The sequence below is a fragment of the Python bivittatus genome, unplaced genomic scaffold, assembly GCF_059951505.1.
Source record: "Python bivittatus isolate LINGU-HERP-01145 unplaced genomic scaffold, Pbiv_v1 ctg000980_np1212, whole genome shotgun sequence".
In the NCBI taxonomy this organism is placed as follows: domain Eukaryota; kingdom Metazoa; phylum Chordata; class Lepidosauria; order Squamata; family Pythonidae; genus Python; species Python bivittatus.
Genome location: NW_028277125.1, coordinates 1,121,504 through 1,134,298, shown reverse-complemented (window position 1 = coordinate 1,134,298; position 12,795 = coordinate 1,121,504). Strand labels below are relative to the sequence as shown.

At 51.2% G+C, this 12,795-nt stretch overlaps 1 protein-coding gene across 4 annotated transcripts in view; it reads right to left on the bottom strand.

The window, feature by feature from the left end:
- Nucleotides 1-12,795, bottom strand: part of FGF12 (fibroblast growth factor 12) — a 164,566-nt gene that overhangs the window by 54,144 nt on the left and 97,627 nt on the right. For 2 of the 4 annotated variants that reach the window (XM_088131866.1, XM_088131865.1), the window contains exon 2: nucleotides 367-477. In XM_088131866.1, the coding sequence (XP_087987992.1) occupies nucleotides 367-477 (111 nt within the window). Of the gene's footprint in view, nucleotides 1-366; nucleotides 478-1,150; nucleotides 1,462-1,495; nucleotides 1,605-12,795 lie in introns of those variants that run through there. The other 2 variants (XM_025174804.2, XM_007440846.4) reach the window with 2 other exon arrangements.

Genomic DNA, 12,795 nt, shown 5'->3' with positions numbered 1-12,795 from the left:
AGGAGTGTCCTTCCTGCCCACCCCCCCCACTGCACAGGTCCCTCTTCCCTCAAGAGGACTCCCCCTGCCCCTTTCCTCTTGGCCAGAGCTCAGCATCGCTGCCTGGGAAGCGAGAGTTTTCGTCTCTGCTCCCCACAGACAGCGGCTCTAACATCAGGGGCAAAGCATTTTTAAAAAGTGTGAATAACGATGCAGGAGGGGGAAGCGCTGACAGCAGAGCTGCCCGCTGGAAACAGCTGCCTGGGCTGTAATTTAACACCTTCCCTGTTAAGAAAAAGAGGAGAAGCAGCAGCAGCAGCAGCCCGGAGAACTCGTGCATTAGGGAGGCGATTTGTAGCGGGGCAGAAAAAAGGCCGGGGGACTCACTGTAGTCGCTGTTCTCGTCCTTGGTCCCGTCAATCGTTCCGTCTGGGTGCATCTGCAAGAAATATTCCTGCTGGCTGAATAACCTGGTCACGATCCCTTTCAGCTGGGGTTCTACAGAGGAGGAGGAGCAGAAAAGAGCCTGGGATTACTGGCGGGCCTCCCGGAGCCAGCGATACACACACGCGCCACCGAGGCACGGATGCCAGATAAACAGACCCTGCCCACGGGTTTTCCCGCAGAGGGGAATGCTCCCTCTGAACCCCACAGCCTAGCCAGGAGGGGCACATCTCTGCCACCCCGGAAGAGCTCGGAAGCCAGTTCGCCTCCCCTCAGAGGGGGGCACCAATGCTGCGGCAAGCACGGAAAAAGGTCCAAGCGCAGGAGGCATGCGGTTGCATGTGAGAAGGGGCTACAGGCGTTCTACGTCCTATGGCATCACCACGCAAACAATGCAGGTGATGGGATCTGTGCAAATCGCCTGCTTGACCTCACGTGCGCAAAGACATCACGACACGCGGGATGTCGCTGTGGCTTATTCCTAAGGCATGCCAAGCTGCAGAAAGATACGCACCGGGGCTCTCTGGTCTCCAGCTTAGTTTCTGAACCATGACACCCTCCCAATGGCTGGGTCTACGCAGCACACTTAACCTGGTCACTGCGTTAACCCGTGTTCTGGATTCCCACAGGAGGCTGGGCCCTAACGGTCTGAGTTCACACAATACAAGAAGCCACAAAGCAGTCTATAGTTAACTCTAACCAAGTTGTCCAAAGAGAGCTGCCACACCTTTAACTGATCCGCTCTGACACACCGAGCAAAGCTGTGATGTCTGAGCTGATTCCGGACGTCAGAAGATGGTCTCCAGGCATGAAAGGGTCAAGCATCTGCCCAGCCCATCCTCTGGACGTTTGGAAGGACTCCACTCCCAGGGTGGGCTCAAAACATCTGTCTTCCTCCACAGCTGAATCCTTCAGACTCTTCCAGCGTGAGTCCATGCCTCCCTGCTTTCTCCCAGGTCACATTATTTATGCTTACTAATACCTTCCGTTTGCCTTACAGAGGAATCTCAGGACAAGGTACAGGAAAAATCAATGTAATCTAAAGTTAAGACAGCAAAAACAGGATGCCCACCTCAGCTAAAAAATGCAAGTCACCCGTAAGCTTCCAGGCTGAGGTGGATTTTAATGTGGGTCTCCCCAGTTCTCGTTCCACCGCCACGCCCCGCTGCGTCCACAATACAGACAGCCCTAGTTTTCCAGGGTCTTGTTATCTGCAGTTTCTAATGATGGCTAATTAGAGAGCAGACCTTGGTGCACGTGTAAAGGCCGTGCCTATCCCTGGTCGTGGCCTTGCTGTTTGTTACTTTACGCCAGCACATAATGGCAGGCGGGTTTTTGCGCAGAAGTCAAAGTACGCTTTTTAAGGGTTCGGGTGTGGTCGTCTGCACCATCTCGCCGTTTTTGCGCTTCCTCCTTTTTGCTTGATTGCAGCAGATCCTGAAGCTGGCTTAGCAAACTCCAGCTCAACGAAAGGAGGAGGAGCAAATACAGGTAGACTGCGGTGGGAGGGAGGGAGAGAAAGAGGCTTCAGCATCTACCCCCCAAGCACACACAATGCCCACGGGCACATCATCTGCAGTTTCGTTATCCTTCGTTTTACACCGGAATGGGATCCCTGAAAAGAACGTAGTCCGCCTGTGTGTTTAACCTGGTTACTCAGTTGAGGTCAGCCCTCCGAGGTAGGCCGTGTTAGGAAGCAGACGCTGCAAGAAATGCTAGAGCTCTCCTTTAGCGATAAAGGCTTTCACGACAAGCTTAAAGGCCTGACGGCATTTCCCCTTCCCTCCCTCCCTCCCTCCCTCTTATGCGAAAGAGAGTCAAGCCGGGGCACTCTCGAGTTTCCTTCTCGCGCCTTCCCGTTCTCTGAACGGGGCAAACCAGAGTCGCTCTGCAGTGAGATGGGCGGTGACAAATTGTTTATTTGAAATAGACATAAAATAAATTAACAGTTGTAAAACTAATGTTTTGCTAACAGTTGCTGCATCTTTCCGTCAAGGCCCTCCGTGTTCTCCTCAGCAGTTGAGCTTTTTGGGGAGTTTGCACAATATGATGAACTACTGCTTTGTACAACCTGCAGGGACACACACACACACATACACACAATCAAGCGTTGTCCATTGTACAAATGCAACTGCAAAGTCTTACCCCGTCTGGTTTCAGTGGGTCATGTGAATGCACCCAGCAAGAGTGAATTTTAATACTACTTTTATATCTCCCTCCCCCCAAAAGCACAAGAAAAATAAAATGAGTACAAGCGCAAGGAACAATAATCGTGCAACCCCTGGTGGGGTCGTGATTTATTTTCTGGAAGTTTTTACAAAGTATTGTGCGTTTTGATTGTTGGGCCGTGCCTACAGCAGCCTTCCCCCAATATCACTGGACTATTATGCCCATCATCCACAGCCAGCATCAGCAGAGAGGAGGGTGAGCACGGAAGGAAAGCTTAGGAGACTATTGAGAGGAAAAGGATCCATTACTTTCTTGCAAGTTCAAAAAAAAAAAAGATGAACCACTAATAAATATTTGCATTTTAAAAAGGCTTGACTGACACAGAGGGGGGGGTTGAAGAGGCAGTTACCCAAAGGAGACTCCAATACACGTGCACCAATGCCCTGCCCTTCTCAATCCAAACAAACCAGCCTGCGGACCCACAAGCGTTGGCCGGTGGGTTTTTCGGGCAGACGAAGAGCTCATTTTGCCAGTAAGTGCCAGGAACAGTCGGGCACCGGAGCCGGCTGAGAACGGATCCTTCCCCCTCAGTGGGTTGCACGGCATACACAGGCCTGGATCCTCTGCTCAGTGATGCCCCATTGGCTGGGACGTCAGTTACACCCTGCCCGCTTGTGGCGAGGGCAGGGTCTCCCTGAAGCCCATCCCCACTCGTAGCCTGAACCAGGAGACCTGGGAGGTTGCTGCTCCAAGCCCAGCACCCACCGGCTCCCCCTCGCTTGGCCCGGCAGGCTTGCTAACGCTTTGCCCCCCAGCTGGGCTCAGGGCTCCAACCTCGGCCGAGGGACGATGGCTCTGCCTGCAACCTGATCTGACCTCTGCCCAGCAGAAAGAGCTTCTACCCTGACTGCTTAGAGATGCCCCCCCCCCAGGGCAACAGCAACACAAGGTGGGTGTTTGTGCCAAGGCAGCAACAAGACCCCACAGAGAAGCCTGCCTGCCTGCCTGCCTGCCTGCCTGCCTGCCTGCCTGCCTGCCTGCCTGCCTGCCTGCCTTCCTTCCTTCCTTCCTTCCTTCCTTCCTTCCTTCCTTCCTTCCTTCCTTCCTTCCTTCCACAGATGGATCTCAGGTCAGCTTGGCTCACTGCAATGCCTCGATCGCTTGCAGCACCCAAGTGGCTGCTACACTTTGAGGATGGTTCTAGCTGAGATGGACGGAGGGGCCAGCTGATCCCCGGAGACATGGCCATCTGGACGCCTCACGATTAGCACGCCCAGGTAGCGTGCCAGTGAGATGCTCAAGAAAGACAACTTCTCTGCAGCCCCTGGGGGCCAGCATGCTCCCTCAAAACTCATCTTGCATGCCTCTCAGGAACAGAGTCTGAAACCACAGCAACCGGGGCAGAAGTGAAGAATCAGGCAAACTGTGGAACCGTATAGATTTGGAGCTTACTGATCCATGGTAGGTAACTGTTTTTCATTTTAGTGTAAGAAGCTGTCCCAACCTCCTCAGGTGCCCTCTGGCATGCTGAGTTTCAACCCCCAGAATCCAAAACAGAGATCTGGGGAACTGAAAGGGCCCCGGGCTGTGAAAGAACCTGAACACAGTTCTTCCACACACAAATCTACTTGTGGTTGTCCTCCTTCACACCTATGTTAATTTCCCCTCTATAATCTGCAGGAGAGGGTGAATAACAGACGCTGCCCTTGGGTGACAACTCTCCTGGCCAACCTGGGTCCCCTCAGTTAAAATCCACCATCCCAATAAAGCAGGATCACTCTAACCCAGTAGATCCACATGGGATTCCACCTATTAGGTGCCTTCATTTTGTTCCCAAATGAAGTTCTCCATCTAAGCTATGACCCTAGTCAAAGATCTAGTTAGCTCCTTCTCTTCCTTGGCTCACCAGAGGCTTCATTCCATATTAATTATATTATCAATTTATGCAAGTTGCCAAGGACATATTCTGCTGCATATTGAGGTCTGAAGAACTGATAAGGTCAATAATGCTGTGCAAAGCCGATCCTCACTGGACCAAGAAGGAGCAATGCTTGTGGAAGCAATCCTGAAAAGGAATCAGAGAGGGTGCTGATGCCAGAGACATTTGTTGTACTGTGTCCCCCTGGCCACCTTTCAGCTCAGCTTTGCAGCTGTTGCTCTTGCAATTACCAGTAGAAAGCGAGTACCACTGAAAACCGTGGTGCTGACAAGCCTCCATACGGATGCACCACGGAAGCGCCGTCCAAAAGATGTCTTTGGTCATGAACCCAGTGAAAGGAAGGGCTCTTCTGTAGTCGTCTCTGTGGCATTCGAAGAGAACTTCGGGGCAGATGGTGCCCCGTGGACACAGTGCAAGACATCCATGAGATCTTTCCATGTGCCCAGATCTGTTCAGACAGAAGCAATTTCCTTCATGACGAGACAAAGGAGATAGGAAGCTTATGCTAAGCAAAGGAGCACAGGAGGCTGGAAGACAACGTTGGGATTTTTGTTCCAGATGTGTTGGGACTGCAGCTCCCAGCTGCTCTGTCTCGTCTGCTCCACCTGAGCAACTTTTAGCTAGAACGGAAGCCAACACAGGACCAGAGGCAGCTTTTGGGCAGAAAACACCCTTCAATCACTTGCCACTGGGCCTAATCCCACGCTCCAGACTGCAACAGCAAATGCCTCTGAGCACCTTGTTATGATCCAGCAGCACTCTCCATCGTTAACTTTTTCTGTGGCGTTTTCCTAGTGACCATGGGCCCCCGCGCCCACTGCACACTTAATTCAGTCTGCCACAACCCAGTCAAACACAATTTATGGCAACCCACAAGCAGACTGACACCCCTTTGGAGAATACCCAATCCCTGCCACCTCCCCAGGAGATGCCTGGTGTCCCAGGAGCCCTCGCCTTGGGAAAATACTGCAGGCCTTCAGGACATCCCAGGGCCCTTCCTTACTGGCCAGTCGGGCAACAGTAGCCACTGCAGCCCATCTGAGTTTGGAAGGAAGGCAGCATCGGCGGGGAGGCTGACGTTGGAGGCACTTGCTCTTTGGGCTCTGGCCAACTCGGGCTTAGGTTCCCCATGACTAACTTGCCTGCGTTCCTTTAGTCCTGTGGGGCATTAAATTTAACCCCCAGGTAACTTCCCTGGTCTATTAACCCCTTTTTGATGTCCCCACAATATATTAATCCTCACTTCCTTTGATCCAGTTAAGGGTGTCGTGGGAACAAGGCCATCAGTGATGCTGTTCAGGAAGCTACTGAGGACCTGGCTGTTTTGCCAGGCCGTGGGGTAGGTTGATGGTTGATGGTTTGGGGTGTGTTTGTCTATCTTTGGGCCTGTTATGAATTTTTTTCCCTGTGATTTTGTCTTTTTTTTTTATTGTCAGCCACCAGGGTCATTAGGAGTCGGGCAGCCTCTAAACTGATTAAATAAGTAAATAAATTAAATCAATGGCAGCCACACATTCCTAATCAAGCTTCTCCACAAACTAGGGCTTGGTTATTTTATAACCTTCTCTCAAGATTTCCTCACATTTTCTTTTTCTTGCCTATCATGGCATCAATTTATTAAAAAGACTTTCCTAGTATATGAAGGAGACAGAAGCCAAGGATGTGATTCAAATAGAGAAGGTCTCAGGGTCAATGTCCCTTATCTCAAGAAAAAAGGCTGGGAGGGTTTCTCTTCTGACTAAGGCCTTGGAGGAGTCAACGATGGGCTGATTGATCCAATGTGCTCATCAAATCAATGGCAGAAACGGGCTTCAATACGCTCACATATTCTGAAGGAAGACGCATGTGCTTAGAAAAACCAAGAAATGTGCCAAGATTAGTTGTGGGAGAGCAAACTAAAGCCAAACACCACGTCTACAATGATCTAGGCACACTTTCAGGCGCCTTGGCAGCCCGTCCTGTTGGATTTCAAGGAAGCGATTCCTTCTCAAGCACCTCTGCTCAGCAGGTATCCACCTCATTGCAAGTCAGGGGGAGGCAACCTAGTGCCTTCCAGATCACTATTTCCATAATCCCTGACCACAGCCCTCCTAGACAGAATGGTGGACTGTTATCCAAAACCCTTTGAGGGCATCAGCTTACTTGCCTATGCTCTGGGCTGGTTTAGGGAGAGACCAACAATATTAGGAGACTGAGGTCCAGCTATGGAGAACCTCCTTTCCACCTAGTGCTTCTCAAAAGTGGGGTGGAGATGGAGGTCCTGCTGGCTTGACCCTTGCTTCTTGGGGAAGGGCATCTTTCTGGAAGATCCTGCACTCCTCAAAAGCTCTTGTGAATGTTCCTCGTTCATAAAGCCAATCACTAGTATTTTATCCTTCCTCTCTGAAGTGCAGATGCCTACGGCGGGGGGGGGGGGGGGGGGAGGAGACGCAACTGACTCATCAATCTGTTTCCCAATCGGAAGCTCCAGCTTGAGCAGAGCAAAAGTGAAATGGGAGGAAGCGGAATGCCAAGCAGGAAAATCACACTGGCACCAAGAATGATTTAGCCCCGTCACAGCAAAGCAGACACAGCCACAGTCCTGAAAGTCCTGCAAGTGATCACAGAGAGGCCCTTGCAGCAGAGAAGATGCCACAGATTGGCTGTGTTGGCTGGTGACTGCGGGCGCTGAGATCCAACATATTCGGAAGGCACCAGGTGGGGAGGGTGCAGCTACCAGGCCGCCTCCTTGCTGAGCTCTTTCCTTTCTCTCAAAGGGGCAGAGAAGAATGCCAAGGAGAAAGCCAACACCTCCTTGCACGCTTCAGACAAGTTTCATAACTCAGCTGTTCTGGGTTGGGCCTGCAGTCAATGTGCAAATAGGACTGTGCAAAATGCATCAGAGAAAGGAAGGCCAGCCCTGCAGAGAGGACTCAGCTGCCCGGGCTGACATGGTCACCTGCGTGGACCCGTGAGGCTCTCCCAACAACCCTCTGAACATAAGACATCCTGGGAGATTTTCAGATGTTTACGATGAACAATCACAGCAAGAAATATCTTAATAAATTATTGCCGCTTCCCAAGATTCCACTACAAGTAGTCCTCGCTTAATGACCATACGTTCAGGGACCGTTCAAATTTATGACGGTGCTGAATGAAGGGACTTATGACCCGGGCCCGAAGCTACAGCCGTTGCAGCACCCCCACAGTCACGTGATTGCAACCTGGGCCCTTGGCAATCGGTCCGCACTTAGGATTGGTTGCCAAGCGCCCCGTGATCATGCGATCGCCATTTGCAGCCTTCCCTGCCGGCTTCCCCAGAAAGCCAACGGGGAAGCCAGCAGGGAAGGTCGCAGGCCCCTGCTGCGAGGACCCCCTCTCGTCCCTGGGGGCTGCCCGAAAGCGCCCCGTGCCGAAATCCAAGCAGGATTTTCAGCCCCGGAGTGGAGAGGCTTCAGAAGTCTCTTGATTTGGGCTGGAAATCCAAGCAGTTCTGAGGCCCTCACGCACCCGACCCACACCGCCCCCCTACGCACCCTCACAGACCACGCACCCCCTCGCTCCCTCCCCCACCCGGCAGCGCCTGGGGCTTGCGACTTCCTGCCAGCAGGAAGTTGCCTCGCCTAACAACCAGGGCATTCACTTAATGGCAACGGGGACTGCAGTCGCTAAGCGAAGCAGTCACATGATCATTCACTTAACAACTGCACTGCTCAGCGACAGAACTTCCGGTCCCAACTGTGGTCATTAAGCAAGGACTACCTGTACTGAAAATAGGAGAAAATACCTAGTAGAGACTACTGCAGCCTCCACAGGGCAGCAGACCCAAAACTGACTCGACACCCACAGCACAGCACTGTGGAAGTGGCAGGTGAAGAAGTCGGATCATGACTCTGGGAACCTACAACCCCACACTCCAAATGGCGCCGTTGTAGAAGGTGGACAACAACATGCATATTTTCATGCCCTCCTATTAGCGGCCGGGAAGCGTCAGGCATCTAAAGTTCGCAACCATTTTACCACCCTCTTTTCATTTTCCTGTATAAATGTGAATTTGGCTTTGAAAAAGCAAAAGGCAACTTTATTCAGATGGACAGTTCTCTACCCAGCATTCCCTTGCTGCTAAAGCTGGTCTCCCGCCCTCTCCATCTCGCAAACCGGCCTCGAAAGGCTGTCGTTGGTCTGATTTGCTCCCCTTCAGTACAGTACTGGTTTTCAAGAGCTAAGTTTGCTAATTCAAAGGAGATCTCATTGCAGACTCTAGTTTCCACTTTGCAACAAGAACCACCCCTTCAGGGATGTGCAAAGTCTGCTGGAGATTTACCAAAACTGAACTTGACCACCACCTCAAAAACCATCTCACCGGAGCCATCAGATTACCCTTTCCCTCTGGATGGCATATTCCCCAAGCAGTGAGATTTATTCCTACACTTCCATCTTAAAGAGCTGTTTCTACCACCCACACTCCTTCTCCACACACAGCTGCGTCACCAGGGGAGAAGGAGAAGCAATTTGGGTAAGTGACAGCTTCCAAGGAGGTGAAGAATGATGTGTTAGTTCAGGGATCAAGAGAGCATTTGTAAAGATTAGATGTTTCTTAATCATAAAGCAAATTTCAAAGCTGGTATCAAGGAGAACAAGAAATTATGAGACAGACACAAAAACTGTTGCAAAAGATATATTCCACAGAGAATTCCTGGCTACTCTTTGGTGGAGTAGGTGACCAGAAACCACAAGGTAGCCCTTCAGATACCATGTAGAGCAACTTCCCTCAACTGAGTACCTCCCAGTTGTGTTGGAACACTAACTCTCGGGATTCACAACCTGACAATTCTGAACTCTGAGTCTCAATGCATCTGGAAAGCCTCGGGCACGGAAGGCTGGTGCCATGCTTGCAACTCCATGGAATGACGGTCTTCTGCTGCTTCCAAGTCACAAGGTTAAGCCCACAGTTTTCATCCTTTTGTTGCTCATAAAAAAATCCAGTGGAGTGACAACGGAGTACCGCAGACCTCAACAATGCTGCCGGAGCCGGTGTCCACAGCTGGGTATCCGATCACAGCCAAATTAGATGTAGCACGCAGATGATTAAAAAACAAGAACCACCAACGGAGGACCTGGATAATTATCAAGGATGTAACAAGGATCCTTCAGATGAAAATGATACAGTACCTCCGGAGATAGTGGGAGGAAGTTCTAACTGGCATCAGCAGGAGTATTTCTCCCAATACAAACAGAAACTCATCAGAGTGGTGACTGTCACTGAGAAGAGAACCATGGAGGAAGGGGATACATTTCCACTTTCCCTCCTGCTGTGCTCTCAATAATTATGGGCCTCCCCTGTGGTTGCTATCTGTACTTTTTTCAAAGGAGCCCTAAATGCAACTAATTTCAAACGGTCTTCTAATGCCAAGTTTGAATGGTCCTCGTTTTAAAAAGTGCCTTTCCAGTTCCTGGTCCCCTGAATGGGTCTACAACTCCCAAGGAGGCATGGGAAGAGGTCCCTGTGCCAACATCCTGTTAATTTGGGGCCCATTTACACACTACCTGGTTTCCTACCAGGCCAGTTAAAGACTAAGACCATACATGCGTCAGCCTGAGAAGTTTGGCTAATGTTCAAGTCCACAGCATGCCTTGAAACAGGGGAGTCCATCAGAGACACTGGCAAATACGACAAAACAGGCATTTCCACTGTCTGCGTGGTGTACCTTTGTTGCTTTCACTCACTCGTGAGAAACGGCCTCGCATTCCTGGGCCAGGAGCATCAGCACCGTGTAGCCTAGAAAGCTGATACGTGGCATCATTTCAGACAAACCTGAGCTCAGGTAGCCCACCGGTCACCAACTGTGTGCCCTGCCCGATGCCTGGACAACTCCCAGCTTCTTAAAAACCTGGGCTAGCAGCAGAAGAGGGGGCCACCCACGTCCTACTGGGTCACCTCCGCGGACAGCAGGTCAACTGCTGAGCCTGCACAGCGTGTAAGGCCTTCTCTGCATCAGAGACCCAGCTCTGCAATCCACAGGACGAAGAGGACACATCAAGCGAGAGCAAAACACAACCAGTTGGAAACAAAACTTAAGCATCCTAGGATTCTGCTCCAAGGCTGAAACTAAGTACTCCAGTCATCTTGGGGTATATTTTGGGGGAATACAGCCAGCTCACCCCTACCAATGGAATATTTTGAGGGGATTTTTTCCCCCAAGCTGAGAACAAAACATGCTCTCCTTTGCCGCCCCAGCTGTTGCTCCTGCTTCCTTCCCCAACCTCTGAATTTCTGTCCCCTGGAACAGGAAGTGGCTCAGGAGATCTCTCCTCCCTGCAAGCAGCCTCTTTAAGAATGACGTTCACCACTGCTCCTCCTGAAGACCACAGGATTCACTTGGGATCTTCAGATTGTGTCCATCTAGATCAGTGTTTCTCAACCTTGGCCACTTGAAGACGTGTGGACTCCAAGTCCCAGAATCCCATGCTGGCTGGGGGATTCTGGGACTTGGAGTCCACACGTCTTCAAGTGGCCAAGGTTGAGAAACACTGATCTAGACACTATAGGAGGAGGGCCGTATTAGTCTATGGTAGCCGAAAATCAGAAGGGCTCTGGTGGTCGGAAAAAGCGCTACCAGGCTCCTCCTGATGAAAGAAATGGCACATAAAGGAATTCAATTCTCTAAGCCTAAACATTTTGCCAGCAGCGCACACCACTCAGTCCCAAGAATCAGCCACAGAGATTTCTAGACTCTCTCAATGCCACAAGACACTGTGAGCCTTCCCCCCACCCCAGAAATAGGCCAACATCACCCTTTGACAGTAAAAGGTACAAACACACAAGCCAAAAGGGTTCCCAAGACCAGAAGTCCCCCCCCCCCCCCGGGCAAGGAAATGCTGAACTTAACTGCACCCTCACGACCAGTTAGACCTCCCCTAAGGGGGATGTTAGGCTCCCAGTCCAACCTGGTTACTGTTGTGGTGGTGGTTCTCCACCCCACCCCCCATGATCCCTGGTGCCAGGTGGAGGGGGGGGAATCCCTCCTTCTAGCCACCCTGAGATGGTGGTGCAGAGGCCTTCAAGTAGATAAATGGGTACTCCCGTTTAGATGGGAGGAACCGGCGGTGCTGCGCAGGGAGCAAAATACCGGTGCTGACCGAACTCTGAATGCAGCCGGCATGAGCGGCGAGCGGCGAGGAAGATCTACGGAGGAGGAAAAGCCCGGATGACCCCCTAGCGATCCCTGCTGGTCACACAGGGTATTTAATTGTAATTGTACTTGTAATTGTATAATTGTATGATATGTACTTTGTGAGCCACCCAGAGTTCCCCATTGGGGGGAGATGGGCGGACAATAAATCGAATGAAATAAATAAATAAATAAATAAATAAATAAAACACATCTGCAGAGCCGGCCAATGGACAAAGCTGTCCATTCCTGCAAGGGCTCTTTGTGGAGAAACGTGGAACAGACCAGCGTTCCCAGAAGATGCGTACAGAAGAGAGGCTACCCGTGATCCTCTGGGGGCCTCCCAAGAGCCTGTGGAAGCCAAGAAGGAAAAATTCCCAGATGTCAAGCAACAGGTTTTATGCCCCTATAATCTGATTAGTTCCATTTGGGAAATTAAAATCAAGCCTCCTGATTCTCTGGCTTCAAGGCTTGCTTGGCAAAGATTCACGCTCTTTCAACTTCCAAAGCGCCTTTACTTAGCAGAAGCGAGCGGGCAGCTCTTGCAGTCCCAGATCTCTGAGATCTCCCACCCACCCACCCACCCACCCAGCACCCTTCATTACCACAGGGACTTTCCATCCCCCCCCCCCACAATTCCCTGCTCTCTCCCACCTCGCCTGCAGCCCAAACGTTTGAATGTGCCGAGCCTTCGGTGACATCACAGCAGCTCAGACCCTGCCAATCTCCCATCGCAGGCAGGCTAACTGGGGCAGAGACCTCCGTCCCTTTGGGGCCGGCGGGTGTGCCTCAAACATATTTTAGGCAGTCTCACAACATGGTTAGCCATCGGTGCGCTCATCCATGCACAAAACGGTTACTCCAGCAAACTGGCCTGTTAAAAGAAAAACGGGCGAGGCGAAAGGAGACGCTGCCTTAGAACTTGAATTCACGGCAGAAATGGGTCTAGCCCCAAGTACTTGCCTGAACAAAGCTCTAAGCAATTCAGAAAAATACATACTTGTCTACAACCATACACACGCACACACGCAAATCAGGCAAACCCTCTATATCACACATACACACACACACACACACATCTCTTACATAGGCAAAACACAACCCCGTTAGCTC